This window comes from Tamandua tetradactyla, chromosome X, assembly GCF_023851605.1.
Source record: "Tamandua tetradactyla isolate mTamTet1 chromosome X, mTamTet1.pri, whole genome shotgun sequence".
Classification (NCBI taxonomy): domain Eukaryota; kingdom Metazoa; phylum Chordata; class Mammalia; order Pilosa; family Myrmecophagidae; genus Tamandua; species Tamandua tetradactyla.
The window spans coordinates 142350893-142374631 of record NC_135353.1 but is presented as its reverse complement, the minus strand read 5'-3'; the positions used below and the strand labels follow the sequence as shown (position 1 = coordinate 142374631).

The 23739-nt window shown below is 39.1% G+C and overlaps 1 protein-coding gene across 10 annotated transcripts in view; it reads right to left on the bottom strand.

Annotated features, from left to right (window-relative positions):
- DMD (dystrophin) overlaps positions 1–23739 on the bottom strand; it is a 2428671-nt gene that overhangs the window by 311948 nt on the left and 2092984 nt on the right. For all 10 annotated transcript variants that reach the window (XM_077145121.1, XM_077145123.1, XM_077145120.1 and 7 more), the window contains one exon: positions 16839–16985. In XM_077145121.1, the coding sequence (XP_077001236.1) occupies positions 16839–16985 (147 nt within the window). The remainder of the gene's footprint in view (positions 1–16838; positions 16986–23739) is intronic.

Below are 23739 nucleotides of genomic sequence, written 5' to 3'. Positions count from 1 at the left end.
TAGGCTGAAAGGGTAATAAGGCATTTTAGTGAAAGGGTTTCCTCATGAGTGACGTACTGAAAAAGTCAAAAGGAGAATTGAGGCAGATGTATAATCATGTCTCCTGTCCAGTAATTACATGCACTTTATTTACCTGGATAGTACTTATTTCACCTCTGCTACCCTCCCCACCATATGCCATGCCTCAGTCATTCCTGATTACCATCTACCCACCCACCTCCCTGAATATGCCACGTTTTCCACATCCTCCAGGTCTTTGCTTATGCTGTCTCTTCTTTCCAGAAAGTCCCTCTTGTTTTGTTATTGTTTGTTTGTTTCCTCTACTGACATCCTAGTCATTGCTTAAGACCAAGCCCAAACATTACCCCTGGGGTAAAATCAATTGCTAACTCTTCTGCACATTAATAACTATTTTTTTTTTTTTTGCTCAGGCCTCCAGTGGCACCCTTATATTATTGTTTGTAGTTCATGTATCAATCACCCTTGAGGCAGAATCTGTGTTATGTGCATCTTTGTTCCTACTGCCAAGTAAAGTATCTCTAGTATAATACAGTCACTTACAAAATATTGAACTGAATTTCAAGCAAAAGTGATTTCAAACACTTCAGACAAAAGCATTAGTCAAATAGTGCTCTTAATTTGTCTTCTCATTGTGTGTTACATACCTAATAGTAAGTAGTAGGCTAATGGATAACGTGTGTATTCGCTATGTGGTGGGGGCGGGGTCCCAACTTAAGTTTGAGAAATGCAGACAAACGTTAGTGGGATGGGCAGCATAACTCCTGGGTACTGAGAGAAAAGCTCAAGCTGAAACCACTGCTGGGGTTACATAATCCAGTCACGCCAGAAGTACACATCTGCTGTCCTCTGTACAGATCTGGATACATCCGTACACATCTACCGCTGGAGACCAAGGAGGTCTCTCTGGAGAAGAGCCAAGGAAGGAACGTACTATCAACCAAGTGCTTCAACAGGAGGAGAGGCTCAGCCAGCAAGGAAAAGACTGCTGTTGAGAACACGATGGTGACTGCCACTTGGATTGATCTCCTGGTCCTGTCAGGTCTGAGTCCTATTGCTGTAAATCAGAATGCTCTGAAAGACCTTGTACCGCCCAGATGCTTTCGGCTACAAGTGAACAGAAAACCCCACCCAGAATGGCTTGAACCGTCTTTATCTAACATCTCAAGGCATGTAGAAGCAGGGCTGCTCCAGGACCGGGTCATTCAGAAGCACATTAAGGCCCAGATTCATCCCCGTTTTCCATTCTGCCATCCTTGGGCTAACTCACCACAAGATCACGGAGTAGCTACTGAAGTTCTGGTATCATTTCATTTATTCCTTCATTCATTCAATAAACATTTTCCATCCTAGCCACTTCTATTAGGTGTCTGGGGTACATTAATGGACAACACAAAGGGCCCTGGTCTTAGGGAGCTCACTTTCTCATGGTGGGAGACAGACAATAAAAATTAAGCATACTATGTATGTTAATTTTATAGTATGTTCTTAGTGTTATGGAAAGAGGGAAAAAACAGAAAGAGGACTGGTGTTTCTATTGTTGCTTATTTACCACCCTAAAACTTAGTGGCTTGAAACAACTATCACTACTGCTCATGATTCTGTGAGTTGACTGTGTTCAGATGGTGTTTCTTGTTTGGGGTCCTCTGTGTTTGCAATCAGATGGCAGCTGGGGCTGGAGTGATCTGAAGGCTCATTTGGGATGGACATCCAAGACAGTTTATTCACTCATACAATGGCACCTCAGCTGGGTTTGTTGGAACCGGGTATGTCTGTCTTTCCATGCAGCTTCTCTGCGTGGCTAGTTTACATTTCGTACAACATGCTGGCGTTAGGGTGGTCCAGCTTCTTACATGGAGGCTGGCTTCCCTCTGAGTGGATATTCTAAGAGACCAGACAGAAACTGCAACAATTCTTCTGATCTAGCCTTGGATGCCTTGCAGTGTCACTTCTGCCACATTCTCTTGGGGTGAGCCAAATCTACACAAGGCCCGATTACTTAGAGGCAGGGTTTATCAGGGGGCATCTTTGGAGAAGAACCACCATAAGGAGTGCTGGATTGAGGGCTGCAAAAGGGGAGGTGGGGCAGGTGGCTCTTTACATAGGGTTGTCAATGTTCAAGAAGGCTTCTTTAGGAAGTAGAGATCTGAGCAAAGACTTGAAGGAAGTGAGAAGAGTTAATCACGTAGATATCTGGGGCAAGAGCATTCCAGGTAGAGGGAAGAATGAGGTGCAGCGTCAAGAAGGAGAAGAATGTCTGTATAGTTCTGTGGGTAAGGACCACCTTTCTCAGTTCCTCCCCTAGCAGACTTCAGCCTGTATCTGATTGTCTGAAATTACATAACATGCCCATGCTTGAGGGGATTGGGTCCATCAGGCCATTAGATTCCCAAGAGCACCATGAAATAGCTCAGAACTATCCTGATTTATGCCCCAGGCCTGGGGGCTGAAGCACATGGTCATTGGGAGAAGGGTAGAACCTGAACAAGTGAGGTCTCTGCCAGCAAGGGAGAAGGACATATGTGCAGGAGAGACAGGATGGATTGAGGGAGAGGGAAAGTACAGTGTCTCAATCACATCTTGGAGGTGAAATAATTCTCCTTTGGGGTCTGCCTAACATATGGCAACTTGTTCCACTCTCCCAGAGATCGATCCTGGCTACCAGTAGAGAATGATCATGCCCGGTGTGGGAGCACAAGGGGTGGAAAGGAAGCTGCGGTGACCAGAACCAGCATCTAATTCACCTCGCAGCACAAGGGCTGCTACCCACCGAGACTAGGAGCATTTAACGGGGCATACTCAGCAGACTGGCAGCAGGAAGCAGGCAGAAAAAGCAAAAGTGACTCTGAAAAGAAAAGGCTGTGGACAGCACATAAATATACCCAGATACACGATGAATGAAGGGCCTCGTTCAATCTCCAGTGCAGCACGGCCACAGTAGCCAGAGCCCCATGGGGAACTTCATTCCCCCCAAAGTTTAAGCATCTAATGGGAAAGCTATGCCTGAGAATCGGGGCTCCGAACTTGTTTGTAGCAATTCAAAATCATTTTATATTTGCTAAGTGCCACCTACAGTAATCCACCCACACTTGAGCTTTCTGGGTTACAAAAAGAAAGTGCATTAAGAGGTAGTTCAGTAAATATTTACCGATGGAAATGGAGGTGACTATTTAGAAAGACTAAATCAAACCTAGATAATAAAGAAATGTAAGCTATAATTCAGAGGAAAGGAATGTCAGAAGTAGGGGGGAAATTCTGAAGTTCATGATTATGTGCTTATATCTTTTTTTCTTCCTGTCAGTATAGGCAGCTGTTGGTAGAAACTGCTCCATTAACCTGGAAGCCTGTTCAATTTTAACAAAGGAATGCAGATGTTATACGTTAGTTGAATTAGTTGAAAATAAGACAAAACATTTTCATGACAAATGCAGAATACCAGGAGGTGCCATGTATGATATTTGAAAAGTACCTTTTCTTTTGAGGACCAGAATGTTTTTTTCCCCCCGTAAATGTCGGGAAAGAAATTTGGTTCAAATTTATTCAACATGCGTGTAGTGGGAACCCATTGGATGCATAATGCTATAAAATATCAATAGGTCATAGAAAACAAGAAGATAATCTCTCGTCGTACAGCTCAGCAGGGCAGAAAGGATTAAATTCTTCTTATAAAGGAAAAACAATGGTACTATAAAAGATCCTGCATATCGAGGTTCAGAAAACTGAGAATGTTTAGCAAGGTTTCATTGAGTTGTACTGCAGCTCTAATAATAAAACTTAGCATAGCATTTTGATAGCATTTAATCGTTTCCAAAGCACTTTCACAGACCTTTTTTCACTGTTTCACATAGACCTCGTAAGGCAGACAGGATATGGAGACACAATACTCTTTTAAAAATGTTTTAGAATAGAGATTATTTAGACTAAAGAATGCCCTTCTTACAATAAAAGTAAAGGGTGTGTGAGAAGAATATAGAGCAAGTTTTTGGTTCTGGTCCCTTTATTAACTAGCTGCTTGAACTATACCATACCGTGTGGTGTCCCTGCAAAATCAAAGGTTGGAACTCTGGACTTTGAGAACTCAAATCCTTTGACTCAATGACCGGCAATCACTTAACAGGCCTTATTTATACTGCCTTTCCAAATATGAAACGCATTCTTGGCAGTACAAGGCCATTAAACGGTAGTGGTATTAAAAATAACTAAATAGAACCTTTAAAGAATGATTGCTGAAGAGTAAAGCCAAGATGTTAAAAGATTCAGTAATTCCAAGTGGATATTTTTAAAGTAATGAAACTCTTTCTTGAACTATTCAGCTGCTTGGAAGGCAAGTTCATCAGCTGCACTATTGGCCAAATTATACTTGAGGTGCCTTGCTACACAGTCTTGGTATGAAGCTGAAATGACCCCAGAAGATCAGGTTCTCAAAGGGCATAACCCTATTGTGGATGGGACCTTTAGATTAGGTAAATGCCGTTGGGGCATGCCCCAGGTGGGTCTCTCTTACTGGAGTTCTTTATAAGAGGATGAAATTCAGAGAAAGTCACAGAGAGAAAGACCCAGAAGCTGAGAGAGAAAGCCACAGAAACAGAGGGGATGCCAACGAAGCCAGAAGCTGGGAAGCAACAAAACCCAGAAGAGAAGGGAGAGCCCAGCAGATGCCGCCATGTGCCTTCCATCAAACAGAGGAGTCCCAGATCACCTGCAGACTATCTTCAGGAAGAAGGTATTGTCTTGAAGATGCCATGATTTGGACCTTTTCACAGCTTCAGAACTGTAAGCTTGTCAACCAAAAAAATCCCCATCATTAAAAGCCAGCCCGTTTCTGATATATTGCATTTTGGCAGCTTTAGCAAACTAAAACAGACAGTGATTCCAAAGAGATGGAAAATGTGCAGTGAGCCCTAGGACTGTCCCAGCTTACTCTCTTGAGAGAATTTCAAGGCCACAGCATTGGGAAGAAAACTCAGAAGGATCCCAGCAGACTCCTTGAGTTGAGAAGACGGAACTGAGAGTCTGGGAAGACTGAGTAGGCTAGAGTTCATAGGACAGAAGGCCAGAGGGGAGAGAGCCACACAGAAATAACCCTGGAGGTCTGTGGAGGTTCTCCCTCAAGTATTCAGCCCAGTAGTGATTAGCATGTGTGTGTAAGAAAACTACTGGAGGCTGGGAAAGAATTCCCTAAAAGGATTAGAGGTGATGGCATCCAGCACTCAAAAAGGGCCAGGAACACTGCTCATTATCACCAGTGTGACTGGAAACATCATGATTCACAGGGAATTGGATAAGAGTACACAGAAGGGTCTTGCCTCAGCAGTAGGGACAAATTAACCTGAGACTGAGCACTGATGTAATTAATCCCACCTAACCAATCTCAAAAGTAAGACACCAAAGGATCAAATGGTAGCACATAGTTTGGAAAGAGAGAAATGGAAGTATATTATTGTAAAGTCCTTATGCCATATGTGAAGTGGTCCAATACCAATAGCCGGTACACTGTAATAAGTTAATGATGTATATAATAAACACTAAAGCAGCCACAAAAATAACAAAACAAAGATAAGCCAACATAGGAGGTAGATTGGAGTCATAAAAAAATGCCCAATAAATCTAAAAGAAGACGGAAAAAGAAGTAAACAAAGAACAAATGGGACAGAGAGAAAACATATGGCAAAATGACAGATTTAAACCTAACCATATTGATAATCCCACCAAATGTAAATGGTCTCAATAATCCCAATCAAAAGGAACAGATGTCAGATTGGATAAAAAAAACAAGATCCAAACATATGCTGCCTACAAGAAATGCACGCTAAACATAAAGACACAAATAGGTTAAAAGTAAAGGATGAAAAAATATATACCATGCTAACATTAGTCAAAAGAAAGCTAGAGTGGCTACATCATTAGTTTTTAGGGAAATACAAATTAAAACCACAATGAGATACCATACACACCTACTGAAATGACTAAAATTAAAAAGACTGACTACATAAAATTTTGGTGAGGATGTGTAGGAACTGGAATGCTCATGCACTGAAGGTGGGAATTTAAAACAGTACTTTGGAAAACAGTTTGGCTGTTTCTTAAAAGTTAGATGTGTATCTACCATATGATTCAGCCATCTCTTTCTCAGGCATTTACCCAAGAGAAATGAAAGCACATGTCCATACAAGACTTGTACATGAATCTTCATAGCAGTTTTATCTGTAATAGCAAAAAACTAGAGAGTACCCAAAAGTCTATTAAAAAGTGAATGGATAAACAAACTGTGGAACAATGGAACACTATTCAGCAATAAAAAGGGATAAGCTATTGATATATAACAACACGGATGAATCTCAGAATAATCATGTTGAGTCAAAGAAACCACACAAAAAACGAGTATATACCATGCATCTCATTTAAATGAAACTCCAGAAAATGCAAACTCATCTATCATGACAGAAAGCAGACCAATGGTTGCCCAGGGGGCCGGTGAGGGGGTGGAAGGGAGAGATTACAAAAGGGCAAGGGGAAACTTTTGGGGGTTATGGATATGTTTCCTGTTTTGAATGCAGCAACAGTTTTCAGGTATATATGTGTGCGTGTTTCACCAAATGAAACAGACTTTACATTTTAAATGTGAGGGTCAGTTATACATCAATAAAGCTGTTAAAAGGAGGTGGGGGGGGGTAGTTTATCTATTTATCTCCAAAGTGACATTATAAATATTCTGTGTCTTTCTAAGCATACAGATCATTAATCGTTGATAAAAGTTTAGGATACAGGCGAACCAAGTTCACTCTAGAGCAAAGGATACCTATTTAACTTTGAATCAGTAATGATTCTTCATGCCATTTTTAGAAAAGTATTTCAGTGTTGATTAATCTTCTGAATCAATTCAAGAAACATTTATTGAGTGCCTACCATATGAAAGACACTGTGAAGTATCAGTGGATAAGGTATATAGGATCCCTATGCATTACTGAACTAACATTTGGTTGGGTGAGAGGGACTTTTCTTGCATGGGCAGGCACTGGGAATCGAACCTAGGTCTCCAGCATGGCAGGTGAGAACTCTGCCTGCTAAGCCACCACCTTACTGCCCAGGAGACGGACTTTTAATAAACAAGTAAACAAACACATAGCTGTAGATTTTCATAAGTAGCATGAAGAAAACAAACAGGATGCTGTCTGTGATAGTGAATGGTGGGAAATCTTCTTTAGATGTGGTCTGTACATCAATTCCGTTGCCCATTATTTCAAATGATCCCTAGTTATTAAGTTTATATACTAGAGTTCTATGATTTAGATGGTTAGCCCCAAGCTTTCGGCCATTTAAAATAAAAGGTATGGATTAACAGAGAAGTTGCCCAGTTAATTTGTCCTCAGGTTTCAGCTTCCCCTACCTCTCACCCTCACCCCCTGCTCCCCACCCCAAAACACACACACACACACACACACTAGCTTAGATCTTCACTAAGAGGTATTTTCTTTCATACCTCTTACCACAATTTATAATTATTATATGAGAGATTTTAAAAATTAATGTCTGCCTTCCCAAGAATCTGTAACTTCCATGAGGACACAGATTGTTTGATTTTTCCACAACTGTATTGCTAGTGCCTAAAACAGAGTTCGGGAGAGAGTCGGCAGTCAAAAAATATTTACTGAATGAAGAGTCACTGCAGGAAGAGTTTGATGATTAAGGCCTGCTGGTCCCATGGAAGAGGGGTTCTAGTTTTAAAATCTGAATGATACAGGCGCTGGGTTAATTCCCGAGATTGTGGTCTGAGATTGATAATTAAAATCCGCACTTCCTAAGCTCGAGCCAGGTGATTCCTGAAAAAGTATTACTTATGAGGGGGAAGTTACTCTTTTTTTGTTTAAAGGGTCGAATGGCAAAGGAAGCGGAAATGTTGTCATGTCAATCCAACCTTCTGTCAGCCAGGTGGTAGTTCAGAGTCCCTCAGCCAGACTGCCTGGGTTCAAATGCTGCCGCTCTCACTTTCAGTTTCTCATTTTCCTCATCTGTAAAATGAGGATAAAAATAGGATCTACTTCATAGGGTTATCATGAAGCTTAAAAGTGGTGGCACATGTAACAGTACTTAGAATAGTGAAAGGCATACAGGAAGCGCTACATAAGGGTTCGTTATCAATGTCAGTAGCGCATAGTTATCACTAAAGTCAATTATTCTCAATTTTATGTGGGACAACTGCATTGGCCAGATAAAATATGGCCATGTATAAAAATTTTCTAATTTATTATTTTTTTCTTCTACATCTCTACCTTAGTAAACTGATGAATATATTAAATGAAGGGAGTATTCATCTCATAAGGACAAATATTTTAAGGACATGATAGAACTTCTAAAATTGACGTTAAGATTTATAAAGCTATACAAATCTAAAATTTTCTTTGAGGCATTTATCTTAAAAAAAAAGTATTTCTGAATTTAAGAAACTAGTTTCCACTGCCTAATACAGAGTCAGCTTTAACATTCAGCTTTTTATATGGTCTGAAAGGGGGTTATTTCTGGAGGAATGTGCAGTGAAGGAGGAAAGGGAAAGTCTTTTTAGTGAAATTGTGAGAACAGCGGCTCTTTGAATGCTGAGTATGACGTAGTATGGGAACTGGGAGCAGCTGCTGGAGGAGGGCTTCACACACAGCAGGGCAGTGAGAAAAGCAATGAAGAAAACAACTAGGGCAAACAAATGCAGAAGGAAGGGTGGGGTGGGGTCAAACTACAGCCAGGAAAGGTCAGCCTGGAGAGGGAAGGGCACTTTAACAGAACAAAGCAGTGAGAAATGCGAGGGAAGGGCAAATGTCAATTGCCGAATAACAGAGAAGGTAAGAAAAACAGGAACATTGTGGCTATTTTTAAATACCCATAACTAGAAGCATGTTTCTGAAAAGGAATTAGAGATCTCAGGAAACTAAAATAAATACATAAATAAATTTGCCATTTAAACATTTAATAGCAACACAGTACATTTTTAAAGACAGTAATAAAACACTTAGATGGATTATCATAGTTGCTAGTTTCAGAACTAAGAAAAAAAAATAGTTTCCTGATGAAAACATACAAATTAGAAATTAGAATTAAGTAGTACATAAAAAAACTGCGCAATCAAGCAACCTAATGAACACTTCAAAATGATTTTGGTTCACTTTACAAACTGTCTGAAAAAGATTAAGATGCCTTTCATTCTTTTTAACTCATAAATATTTCTTTGATTCCTAAAGGCTTCATGCCCGTTTTGTATCTCATATTAATACCTATTTTTTTTTTTGTATTGGGTCACCCTCCCTACATCATTCATTTTTCTCCCTAGCGCCCTACAAATTCTGATGTCTTTTTTTTTTTTTTTTTAAAGATAAGGGTACTAAAAACTGGACCGTTCTTTTTGGTGGGTGAGGAGGATGAACTCTGGAACATTTGGGTCATGTTACTTTCAAGGTTACGGTATCACTGCCCTAGAATGGAGTGTACAGAGCTAGTTTTCATAACATGGAAACCACACTGACTGAGGAAAATGCCCTCACGTTTGACTTTTATCTCTAAGGGGTGTAACTGTCCCAGGGGCATTATTTATACCCCCCTACTTCAAATCTTGAAGGGCTGTGTTGATCTCTCTCTTTCTCTCTCTCTCTCTCTCAACAGAGACGAGGGTAAGCATAAATGATTGCTCTCTCCTTACTGAAAAGATGTTTTCCTAGAACTTAACTGTCCTTTGCTCATGGGCCAGTCTACTTCTAATATCAACAAATCCTTCTGTGCCCTAACCTTTTCTAAAACAAACACATTCTTCTATCCTCTTTGTTCTTTTCATTTCCTTTACCTTAGGCTCTTTTAAAACTCCTGCCAGTGGACACATCAAACTAGCAGTTAGAGCCTCAATCTTCGCAGAGGAACTCCCTATTGTTTAGAGGGTGTTAGGGTCCTTTTTGCCTATATGTTGCTGCAATATTTGGGGGCAGTGGTTTCTCATCTTTTCAAGTATGCGGATTTCTTATTAACATTCCAAACACTGAAGGTTCTCCACATATGAGAAGTAATACTTAGTACCCTTTAATCGAGAAACAGTGATCAGCTGATCAAAATCTGTATGAGTTTACTAGTGCAATTGCATTTACTTACAAAAAAAATAGGAAGATAGAGGAAAGACAATTATGTATTCAGGCTACAGACAACCCTTGATGCAAAAATATACTCACAAGCCTACCTCTTTATATATGTATCAAGGGAATCACCTGGGAGTTGTTGAACAGAGATGCAAACAGGTAAGACTCCACCTAAAACCTATCGCGTTTCTGGGGGTGCTTTAACAACTTCTGCAGGTGCTTCTTTTCCCTGCTAAGGTGGATAAGAACCATCTCAACATGTCATGCTAAGGTGGATTATTATTTCAACATGTGTTCAATAGAAAATATGAACGAGATATTTTACATTCTTTCTTTCGTGCCAAGCCTTTGAAGTTGGATGTGTAGTTTACATTCACAGCCCATCTCAATTCGGACTAGCCATATTCAAGAGCTCAACAGCCACATGACTAACAGGTGATTTGAAATATAGTAAATCAAAATCCACGTGGCTGCAAATCATGTTACAGGAAACTGAAAGTTTCTCTTCACCCTCCTTTTTCTGCTTCTCAGAAAAGTCAAGTGCTTGGGTCTCCATGCCCCTATAGCATTATAGCACTCCTCTAGCACAGAACTTTATGCATGGCATTATACTTACTTCCCCCAGTCACATCCTAAATTCCTCAAGGTGTAAGACAGAAGTCATATATTTATCTTTTAAACCAAATTGTGTTTAATGTAGGAAAATGATTCTCAAAGTGTGGTCCCTGGACCAGCTGCATCAGCATCACTTGGGAATTTGCTAGAAATGCAGACTCTCAGGCCCTACCCCACCAGACCTACTGAATCAGAAACTCTGCAGGTGTGGCCCAGCAATCTGTGTTTTAACAAGCCCTCCAGGAGATTCTGATGCCTTCCAAAGGCTGAGAACCACTGGATAGAGGAAGCCCTCGGAGAATGGCCTCAGACTCATCATTTTTCTCCTGAGTCCTACGGTTTATCCATTAACAGATTCATTTTAGGTCTTACTAAAGAAAAGCCAAAAAGGACAGGCTAGGAAGGCATCAGAAGAACCATCCCTTAGAAAAACTGAAGGAAAAGAAGTTGCATGGCCTATCACATACCCATTATTTAGAGCAAATGCTGCAGACAACCTGCATTAGAAGGGACCTCACAATGCAAGATAATTAGTATTAGATCATTAGAAAAAAAGAAGGGTGTGAAAAAAATGTCAAAGTACATTTAAAGGCTCAGATCCTCTCCTTAATGATGGTAAAAACAGACATATACAGATCTGCCCAGAAGCCTATTTCACTAAAGTAAAGGATATAAATGGCTCTATAGGAAATTATAATTTTCTTAATTTTGAAAAACTAAATGTTTTTAACAAGGAAGCGTGAAAACACTTCTACTGCACAACAAACTATGACCCCATTCTCCTTCGCAAATTTTACAAATAGGATCAGGTAGACCAGATGCCCACTCAGAAGTTACTGGAATTTGGAAACCTGAAAAGCTACTGGTTAAAATATAAGTGTTATAATATCATATATATTTTTTTGATTGGTGGCATGGAGAAAGGGAGAGAGGGAAGACCATTCCAGAAGCAACAGAAGAAAAGCCACCTATAAAGCTTTATCGTTACGATGTCATGAGCAATAAAGGGGATGGTATGTCCTTGGACCTGATTTGATGATTACAGTATCTGTTTGATATACAGCAGATGCTCAATGGATTTGATTGAATGAAAGAAGGAAAGAATGAGAAATAAAATAAAGAATGGTGTGAGCAGAATATGAGGGTTTAGATCCCTGTGGCAGAAAATTACCATAGAGGTGTGAGGCTGGAGCCTAACAATGTTTGCATGACTTTGGAAGAATCTTATGAAACCTTTTAAAAAAACCATACATAATTCATGATAATGTGCTTCCATATATTTGAAGAATTTCTTACCTCGAAATGTCTTTCTGTTTTTTTCCTTTGCTTGCAAGTGATTATATTCCATATATTCCTACAATTCTAAAAGCATGTAGTCTTTATATGAAGTGTACTTGCAGTTTCTCCTGCTATCTGGGAGTTTACTCATTAGTGCAGATAAACGGAATATTCCCTCACATAGTGCTGGTCCTTGGTGAATAAAGAGCACCAGCACTCAATGTGTGTGTTGCTTCAAAATTAAAAAGGTTTACCCTCAGTTTGACTTTCTTCCCATTTGGTTCTGATGTTCATTTCTACTTCATCAAAGGTGAGTGTTGGTTCTCCTTTAAGAGCTAATTCATTAAAATCACTTTTGGTTGATTTTAGTACAATCTCTGAGTTCTAAAGGCAGTGAGGGTAATGCTTTATAATTTTATATTTGAAACTACAAATGTAATTCAAGGGGCACACTCAACTGGGCTCATTAATTCATTCATTTGTAAAGGAAGAGTTCAAAGTTAATATCCCTGAGAATCATGAAAAAAAAGGTGTGTGTGGGGGGGTCTGGCAAGCACACACAAAAAAGTTATTTCACATCTGTGCTGCCCTAAATCGCTTTCAAGTATGAGTTTGTTAAGTCCGTCACATATCTTTAGAGAAGAGGAAAATAAAAGGGCAAGGGATTACAGTTCAGAAGACTCGATTCAGATCCCAACTCTGAGGCTTCCAAGCTGTGTGACTGTGGTTGCGTTGCTTAATGTTTCTAAGCCTCAGCTTACTTACTTGTAAAAAAGAAGAATGATGATACATAATCATAACGTCGTAATGATTGAATGAGATAACGTACATGAAATGCTCTGTGACAGCAAGGAGTGATGGTTTCCTACACAATAAACACATTGTCAAATGGTCAAGTAGAAACATTCACCCCAATGTGTCTACTCTGAGAGCTAAAATAGGATTTTATTGCCCCAACAGGCAAACCAATGCCTCATACCTGTATTTGGGGATTCAAAATAAATAGGATATTCTCTGCACACACTGTTTCTGCATGCAGGCCAACTGTCACTGTGTATTGTTCTACCACTCATGTTCACATCTACATGGCTTGCTGTTTCCATCTTTTTTTTTTCTGCATGGGCAGGCACCAGTAATTGCACTCTGCCTGCTGTGCCACCGTGACCCACCCTGTTTCCACCATCCTGAACTTTTTAATGATGTTAACAAAAGGTGGTTTTTTAGAAAAGAATACAAATTGATCAATCATGTAATGGAACTCAAGATATTCTGATATCAAGTAGACATAGCCTGGTAATGTGTAATTGCAAGTCATTCTATTGCACCGCTTTGTCCAAACTTGAGACTCTTTTCACAGGTTTATATTTACCGTCTCACTTCTCCAGGTCTTTATTTCTCTACTTTCCTTTGTCTTAGCAGATATAAAGTCAAGGACACACTCACTATCATGGTTTCTTTCATGACTTCAGCAACTGATATAGCATTATAAGGAACTAAATTATGGAAATATGATGTCATAATGATGGTGGGCTCATGCTTCCCTTTGCAGAAGCTGGATAATCCTTTAATTTCAAATACATACTTCTAAATGTAAAATTCCCCAGATGGATGAATGAGTTGTTCTTCTGGTGATGGGGATTAAGTTCTTGAATGTGGACTCTGTTCTCTTGCATTGTTCCATTTCTGAATAAGGACTCACATTTACAATATAGTATAGTGGTTAGCACTGTGATGTTTTCATTTCCTGGCTGTTAAAACAAATACATTAAAATGGGTTGGCTTAAACAATGAGAATCTGTTGGTTTTGAGGATATGAGAAGTGCAAAACTGAGGCGCAAGCAAGGTGCTGCTTTCTCCCTGAAGACTGTAGTGTCTGGGGCTGTCTACTGGTGATCCTTAGCCCTTGGCTTTTCTGTTACATGGCAGTACACATGGTGGCATCTCCTCCTTTTTCTTCAGGTTCCTTTGACTTCCAGCTTCTTGCTTCCCATGTCTTCTCCCTCAATGGCCTTCTCTATAAAGCCTCCAGAAATAAGATTAGGACCCATAAAGATTCACTTGGGCCATATCTTAGCTAAAGGAACCCATCAAAAGCTTCTATTTACAATGAACTCAGACCCACAGGAACGGATTAAGATTAAGAATGTTTTTCTGGGGCATACAGCTCCAAGCTACTGCATATAGTCAAAAAGAAGAATGGAATCACTTGAGTTAGTCATTTGCAAACCCAAATCTGGATTTATTCACTTTCTGCTGAAAACGCTTCTTATCTTTAAGGTCATGCTTAAAATAGAAACATGAAATCTGCTAATCTGCTATATTAAGAGCATATACCATAAAATGATTGAACTGCTTTTTTTTTTTTTTTTCTTCCAAGGGCAGGCACCGGGAATCAAACCCAGGTTTCTGGCATGGCAGGTGAGAACTCAGCCTGCTGAACCACCGTGGCCCATCCTGAACTGGCTTTTGTATGGTTAATATGAGGAGGCTGTATATATGTGGGTTTGGGGATAAGGGATTAAAAAATTTAGAGTTATAGAAGGAGAAACAAAATTCCAACAAGCCACATCTGCAGTATGAATAGAGGAAGCAATTCCATTGATTCTAAATTAAATTTTGTCATGTATGTATATAACTCCGTTATTCAGATTCGGAATCAAACGACTGAATAGGATGTTACCTTAATGATTATCTACAATAGTCTCACTTTACAAATGAGGCTGCTGAAGCTGAGAGGATGTTAAAAGGCTCTCCCAAGATAACATGGCAAATAAGGGCTGAACTTAAGTTTGAACTTCGGCCTCCGAATACTCATTCTGGTGCTCTTTTTATTGCATCACACTATCTCCCTACATGTACTTGCCTGTACTTATCACCAAGTACTTATTTATTTTAAAGGATGGATAAAAATAAGCTATTATAGGGTGGTACATGGGAACTCTGTTTTCATGCATGATTTTTCTGTAAACTTATAACTTCGCCAATAAAAAAGTGATTAGTTTTCATAGTTTGCATCTAAACAACTTGTGTAACTAGAACTGGCCACTCAACATCGAATGTTAAGTTTCTCATCAGTCATAATTGTTTGGCCTTGTTTATATATCTATATGCCACTGTGAGAAATCTTGTATCTCATTTTGAAAACAAATGTGTCACTCAGCTCTTTAAAAGAAAATTTTAAGATACAGTTCAAGAATGCTTGAATGGAACAAACATGGTCACTGGTTTTCTTTTAACATTTGTTACTTTTATTTATGATTAAATTGAAAAAAAAACCATTCTATGGATGCAACTAATAAGAGTTTAATAGTACTCAACCACTGTGGAGCAAACTGACTTAGAAAGGAATATAATTGCTTAACTATATTGCCTTGCTTCAGTCTATGCCATTTATAACAATCTATCATACAAATATTTCGAGATGCTTTATCACAACAAGAATTAAATTATATGAAATCTCAAGAGGTCTTGAATTTGGAGCTTGTTTTTATTAAAGATCTAGCATTTCTTTAGCAGCGCTTTCAATCACACACCTAACTGGGCTGCCAATTGGATAAGTAATTGGGTTTATCTTTTTTTTTTTTCATTAAAACATTGAAAGCAAATATTTTTAAACCCAATTTCCTCTCTGTCTTCAGAAGCATACTATCTGCATCCTATGGAATTGGGAAAGGAGAGAAAATGATTCTCTAATTCTATGGTTAAACCAGTATGGGGGAAAAACACTGAGTTGGAGCTAGTAGGTCCTGCTGTTGCTATCCTCTCCCTCTAGGCAAGAAAACACACTGGAGTCCTTTAGGAAACCACAGCAATGCATGAGTAGAATAGCGGCTGCATGCTCAGGAAGCCACAAACCTCCAGAGCTTCTGATGTGACCTTGAAATGGGGCTGTGTTTGCGTTAGGGTGTAATACAGTGACCTGCAGGGAGCGACCATATAGCCACACCTCCCCCGTCACCACAACTATTTCCTGAGTTCTAACCCTGAGCCAGGCACTGTACTAAGAAAGCTACATGAATGTTCTCGTTTAACGGGAGGGCAACCTCGTTGCGGAGGAAGAAACTGACAATCGGAGCCAGTAAGTGACTTCAAGGTCACTCAGCTAGGAGGTCTCATTCCCAAACTTGCGTTCTAATAATAATTATAACCGCAATGACACCTAGTGCTAGCAGGTGTAGAGTGTTTTACTATGTTGCAGGTACTGTTCCAAGCACTTATGTATTTTTACTTATTTCATCCTAATAATAAGCTCATGTTATAGCGACATTATTATTACTCCCATTTTTTTGAGATGAAAAATTGAGGCTCAGGAAGGTTAAATAAACTACCCAAGCAGGTCCCATAGCTAGTAAGTGTGACCTTAGACACACCTGTAAGTCTCTGTATTTCTTATGCAAATCTAAAAAATGCTTCCATGTGTGGGCTTGTGAGAGGATTTTCTTTCTTTAAAAGATTTTTAAAATGAGTCTTTCTATTGACCTTTGTTTAAATTCCAAAGGGAAAGAAGGTTTAAGAATCTAAGCCACAAAGTATAAAGTAACTGTACGCCAATAACTGAGTTCTCCCATCATGATTCAGAAATATTTTCCCTGTTTATTGCAAGACCTACTAAAGTCTGATTTTTAGCCATCTATGGAAATTAATATTAGTAGGTCTGAGTACCATTATATAGGGACTTAGCAGATATTATAAAATATCCTACCCTCACAAAGTATCACTAACATCTAATGAAGAAACTACTTCCATTGTTCCTTGCAAATAAGCTCTATCTGCATATTCTTTCACTGTACCAAGGAGAGCCAAGGCTCATAATGTGCCTACCTGCAGAAGCTTCCATCTGGTGTTCAGGTCTTCCAGGCTGTTGAGGTTATATGGTGAGAGCTGAATGCCCAAAGCAGTGAGCTGGCGAGCAAGGTCATTGACGTGGCTTACATTCTCCTTAAGAGGCGCAATTTCTCCTCGAAGTGCCTGTGTGAAATAATCAAGGGCAAATTGGAAGATGAGGACATGAAAACGAAGAAACACAGACACGTGAGAACTGCAAGATATCTTATTCTGTTCAGGGTGCGGCATCAGTGATGTGTGCTCTGTCACAGTTGTACCACAACAATGAACGTTTATTAGTGGATGAATTATAATAGCTAATGTTTACTGAGCACTTCCTCAGTGCCTAATGCTGCGATGAATTCTATCCATACATAATCCCATTGTATTCCGACATGACAACCCTATGAGGTTAGTAGTTGGAGAATTCTCATTTCATACCTGAGAAAACTAACTTGCAGGGGTTAAACCTGGCCAAAGTCCTACAGGCAATAATCGATGAACCTGGGATTCACACCCAAGTTTGTCTGCCTCCAGAGTGCATGTTCTTAACTACTCTAGTATACACCTCTTCAAAGAAATTCCGATTGGTAAAATAATGGTGAAAAATATAGTGCTGTTAGATTCTAAATTCTACCTACTGCACAGTCAGAAGTGGATCTTTATTTTTTATAATCAAAGCTACACTCAACCAAAAAAAATATTGTATTCAAACTTTGCACCCGCCACATAATAAATAATTTCACTTAGGGGTTAGGGTATTTTTTCAAGTCCCAAGAACGACTTTCTAGTCTCCTGGTGTTTTAGTCCTTGCAGCAATGACTTAAGAAGGCTCTCATGGGGCTTCTCGGCTGTCTCTGAAGCATTAGAGCAGGATTCTCTGATGTGATGCATCATGACAATCTGTTGAACAGAAGAACCCTATGCAGATATGGGGAGGATATTACTATACATCATATTTTCCCTATCGAGATGACATTTATGGATCTTTAACATGATGCATGATGTCCAAATGTTCCAAAGAGCAATTTCTAAGGGACAAATTCCCTCACTTAGGAGAACAGTTTGGGTAATATAATGTCTGTGCACAAGGACAGCATCGCTTACTTGGCTATACGTGCTATTTTGGCTTGCCGGATCTCTGCAGGCACCACTTCTCTGTCTGGTTCACTATGTTGACAAAATCACTGTTTACCCTGACCTCACCTGTACCCCTCCCAATCTTTCCCACTCCAAATGGAAGGAGTCAAATCACCCTGGATATCTCATTACTAAAATGTGGTACTCTATGGAGTATAAGACTCTTAAACAGTCTTAGATATTGTAAGACATTGTGAAATTCGCTGTGTTGAACATACAGTTTTTAAAAGAAACAATTAAAAACATTGTATTAAAAATCATGGGGTTTCTTTTGAGGGTGAAGTTGTTCTGGACTATTCTAGTGGTGTTGGCTGCACAATGTTGTAAATATATATATATACTAAAGCCCACTCAATTATGCACTTTAAAAGGGTGAATCTTATGGTATGTGAGTTACATCTTGATAAAAATAAGATAAATGAAAATACCCTTCTGACAACACCCACACACTCCTCCCCCCGCCCCAAATCGTACGTAATATATTCACTTTTATACAACTTTATGTCAGCAGAATGTCATTGAAATCTGTCTGAAACTAAGAAAGTTTTTCACAGGACTTAACAGTAAATATTATTATTTCATCTTCTTATAAGTAAATACATGGATTAAGAATAAGAATAACTGTCCACGGAGAAAAGTGGTGAAAATGAATATACATGAATTCATATCTCTAAAAGGAAATAATCCCCAATCATTTTGTCTTATGTAATAGACTAGAAAGTGGATTTCCTAACTGTCGATAGGAAAACATGGCAATCTGGGCAAGGGTGGTGATTACAAAATGGAACCAATGTCTTCTAGATAAGTACAAGCTTTTCTGATGACCACAGACAAAGGTCATGTGCATGAGAAACGTGAAGAGGGAGAACATTTCAGAGCTGGAAGAGCAACCAGGCAGAATCTGTCCATACTGCAGATTAGCCTCGTGTGCTAATCATCTCCCTTTATTAGCATGGCTCTCAGCCATTAAATTGAGGATCCATCCCCTTTAAGTCATATCTAGAGCTTAGCTTCCTTTAGATCTGATGATGTGCATATTCAGATATCCCTTCTTTGAATATTTTGATGTTTACTTCCTCCCTCAAAGTTCTGGGCATGAGATTTAATCTTTCATCAAAGTTTTAGAGGGTGAAGGAGGTAAAATATAAATTCCAGAACTGGCAGTTAATCCTAATGTTCTCCCTCTCCTACCTACTTCCTACTTTTCTTTCCTGTTTTTTTTTATTTTTTAACTTTCGCCCTCTTTCACCTTTATACTGTCATGGGATCTTGCAGCTTCCTTTTATTGCTCATATGTAGCAACTATAGTTAAGAGAATTTCTACCCCCTTCACCCTCTAAAACTAAGATTCGCCAGATGGGCCAGAGTGTTCATTCCAAATACACTGACCAGAACTTCTGATTGGCTCGAAATAAAATGTCAGTTGCTTCAGACAGTATGGGGAGCCCTTCTGTTCATCAGTTGAGTTGTCACTGCCACTCATGAGGATGTTCTCAAATCATTTTTTTTGCCAGTTATACTTATTGTGATTAAATAATTTAATTAATTATTCCCTAAACCAAAGAAATATGTCTAAAAGAACAAAAGTTATTATTTCTATGAAAACGATGTCAGGTATCCTGGAAAGTTGTTTTAAGAACTATTGTTGCATCAGGTGGGGAGAAGACAATTATAAAAGGGCAAGAAAGAAACCATCCTAAAGATTTATAAGAATTCTGCATTCAGATTGCTCTGCATGTTTCCCAATGTGCTCTCTCTTCATTACAGAAACCTGAACTGAAAACCAAAAGGTTGGCATTACCATTATGACTTATAGAGAACTTCAGTCAGTGAATTTACACTCAAAGAAAAAGTCTTTACACAACATTAAAATATTGTAACTATGAACAACTTCAAAGGTTTGAATGGACAACTTCAAAGGTTTGACCTTGTGCAAAGAGTCAATATTAGAGGGTTACAGGGGGAAAACTAAAATTGCATGCTAATTGGCCACTAGTTAACAGGAAGACATCAGCAATACCAGGGGTTAATAACTGGGGAGAGGGACAAGGCATTAGGGGAAGTTTTGATTTGATACTGGGTGAGTTTGTCAGTTATTTGTCTCTTTGAATCAATGAAAACTGTCTAAAATTGAGAGTGCTACTGATCGTACAACCAAGTGAGGACACTATAAGACATGGTTTGTTTATTCTGGACATTTATCCATGACGTCCAATAGAAGGAGGGGGCCAAAAGGTACAATGGAAAGCCAAAAGACGAACTGTGATTGATATATATGTTTGTGTGTATATGTGTGTGTACGGATATATATGCTGGAATATTGTGCAGCTACAAAAAGAAAGGATGTCATGAGGCACACAACGAATTGCATGAACCCTGGGGAAAATGTGTTCTGCAAAATAAGCCAGAAACAAAAGAACAAATGTGCTATGGTCTCTTTCAGAAAATATTTATAAGAAAATTGGAGCCTAGATTGTAAGCTCTTATAACAGCCAAGCTTAGTCTTTGATGCTTAAATCAAAGAGCATCTACTATACATTCTTACTAGTACTATTAAGACTACCACTATTACTGCTACTATTTCTATCACTGATTAAGGAAAAAATGTACATAGAATTTAATCTCAATACTTGCATCTCTCTTAAGACATTTGACAATAACAGTTTTTCTTGGGGAGAGGTCAGTTGATAAAGAGATGATGTGGGGGAGCTATTCGGATGGGCCTGGTGAGCACGCTGAGGGACATTAGGCAGTTAGAAATCATCTTGAGGGCACTGAGCACATAAGAATGGAGGAAAGGAGGTAACTGATGGTAGAAAAGAAGAATGAGGTAGGGGAATATCCAAATCAATGTTCACTTTGGTATTTCAGCTTATGTTCTGATGGCAGCTCCACACCACCCAAGGACGGCTTCCTGCTCTAGGATGACAATGCCTAGAACTGCACCTAATGAGAAGTATGGCCCCTTAATGTGAATCATGATGCTGTGTAAAGAGGGAATTCAGGTACCACGCCATTTAAATGCATGGAACATTGGGCTTGACTATATTCCAAATATCAGAGCTTTAAATATTGTATATATGCATTTAAGTTTACATTATTAAACACCATACAGAAAATGTCAAAAAGCACTGTTAACTTTGAGCAATATGATGTACTATTTTAAATAATGCCAGGATTTCAGTAGGCTTTATTCTAGTTTGGAAGTAATAAGTATGGGAACCTCAAAGGGAGCCATTATACTGCGGGCTTTCTTTGAATCATTTAAACATCTGGAATATGTTCCCCATGAAAGAGCAAACCAAGACTAATTTTACTATGACTAGTTTCAAGCAGGCAGAATTTTCACTTCATTAAATATTGTCTGATTATAGATATAAAAGCACTGATTTAGAACGATATACGAGTCTGATATGTGAAGTTATTTTTCTTCCTATGGGATGGAATTGCATGTCGGATCTTTGCTTATCTTTATGTAGCAAGGGTTTATTAATGTGTATACTTGGAATTATGATCACTGACCATTTTTGCAACAGAAGAAAGGAATTGTCTATGTACAAGGGAACACTATTTTTGAAGGAGCAATTTTGGTTTGACAGTTAAAGGACCATCCCTCCTGCAAGGCCCAGAAGGTCATTTTGAAGGTTCAGAAACAGGAAGTTGAGAGAATTCTAATTTGAGACTCCCTATTTCCTTTGTTAAGCAGGAGGCAAGAGAATGGAACAGCTGTGCAATGCAAACTTGCTGAATGAAAACATGAATTAAGGGCAAGTGGGAAAGGTTGAATTAGTGTAAAAGAGACCATGAGAGCAAGCTGACCTAAGAAATGTAGTGAGGTTGCTAGACAGAGTTGAGAACTCATTTGGGGCTGCAGGTCAAAACATCTTAATGGAACCATCTGTCCATCTGCCTCATTTTTCTCCACCAGTGCTTGATGCAGGTACCGTGAAAGTGGTTGGTGACAGTGCTACAAACACCCGAGGGCAAGAGAGTTTTTATATCCAGATTGTGCCTCAAAAAACAGACCGTGGAATCTAAACCGGATTAGGAGAGAAGTGAAGCAAGAGAAAGTCTATAGATGGAAAGACAGTAGAAGGGTTAGTGATGAAGATCTAAGACAATCTAAGAAAGGCAGGAGCAGCTGCCCAAGCAAGAGAAACAGAGGGGAGATACTGGGAGGCTCCAGCTGAATTAGCTCTGCCAGATTCACCATTTCTGAGTATTTATCTATAAATGGTGCTACTGAATCTGCAAAACTTCCCCTCTTAGGGATATTAAACATTCCTCCCAAATTCCTAACCTACTAATTCATAGGGGTCTTGTCTCACTAACCCAGAAATTCAAATTAATAAAATTAATAAATTAAAATTAATAGTCTGATAATGAAGTGTCATTCCATGGCTACCTATACAAAAGCTAAGGAGTGACTAGCTGCATTTCTCTCTATAATGAAACCTTATTGAACAACTGTTGGCGAACAAAGAACTCTTAAAAAATAATCTTATAATGGGAGATGTTAGGAAAAGACCCAGGGCCCTTGGTGATGGATTAGTACTAAAAACTGAAGAGGAAGAAAAGGAAATCACCTAGTCCTGAAATCTAGGTTCCACAAGGGTTCCAGGCACTAGAGTAACTTTCCAGAAACGTACACCCTCCAGATGGGTTCCTGGTCCAGATGAATCCTGAAACCTAGAAATGTAGTGAGGTTGCTAGACAGAGTTGAGAACTCATTTGGGGCTGCAGGTCAAAACATCTTAATGGAACCATCTGTCCATCTGCCTCATTTTTCTCCACCAGTGCTTGATGCAGGTACCGTGAAAGTGGTTGGTGACAGTGCTACAAACACCCGAGGGCAAGAGAGATTTTATATCCAGATTGTGCCTCAAAAAACAGACCGTGGAATCTAAACCGGATTAGGAGAGAAGTGAAGCAAGAGAAAGTCTATAGATGGAAAGACAGTAGAAGGGTTAGTGATGAAGATCTAAGAATCTCCAGAACATCTGATAGTTCCATCTCCCTACCCCATATTAGCGACAGACCCTTCCAATAGCAAAAATTTAGAATTGCCATAGCCCAAACAACCCCAAAGAGAGGGACGGAAAGGTCAAAGGTGTTGGTGGAATTATACATAGAAGATAGGACTTAACCAATGAAGATGAATGCTGAATCATTAAATTGATATCTCTTTTAGTCTCTAGTATTTTAGAGCAGCTAGAAGGAAAAACCTAAAATTGTGAATTGTAATCCATGTCAAAGTCTGAAATATGTTCTACAACTAACTGTGATGCTGTGCTTGGAAATATATAGCTTTTTTGTATATATGTTATTGTTCACAAAAAAAGAAGGAAAAAAATAGTCGATTGAGATGATAAAAAAGTATTAAGCCCTCTAGCCTCCTATATTCTGGAGCAGCTAGAAGGAAAAATCTGAGAGGATCGTATGGTAGCCCATGACAAACTCTGGGATTTGTCCTGTGACCACTTTTTGAAGAGTGCTTTGGTAACTATTGCTTCTTTATTTCTTCGCTTTGTATATATGTTATACTATACAATAAAAAAAGCTAAAAACAAACAAAAAAAACAGTCTTGAGCATTGCATTGGGGGTTTCAGACCTGGCTTAGGGACAGCCTCACAGAATCCAGTTACCTAGGAATTGGGGGGAAGGTACAGCTCAGGAGGTGTTTCAGTAGGTTTTGCATTTCTGGGTTGGTAAATCACCCTGAAGGGACTGAGGGCACACTACTGTGGCCAGTAGCAT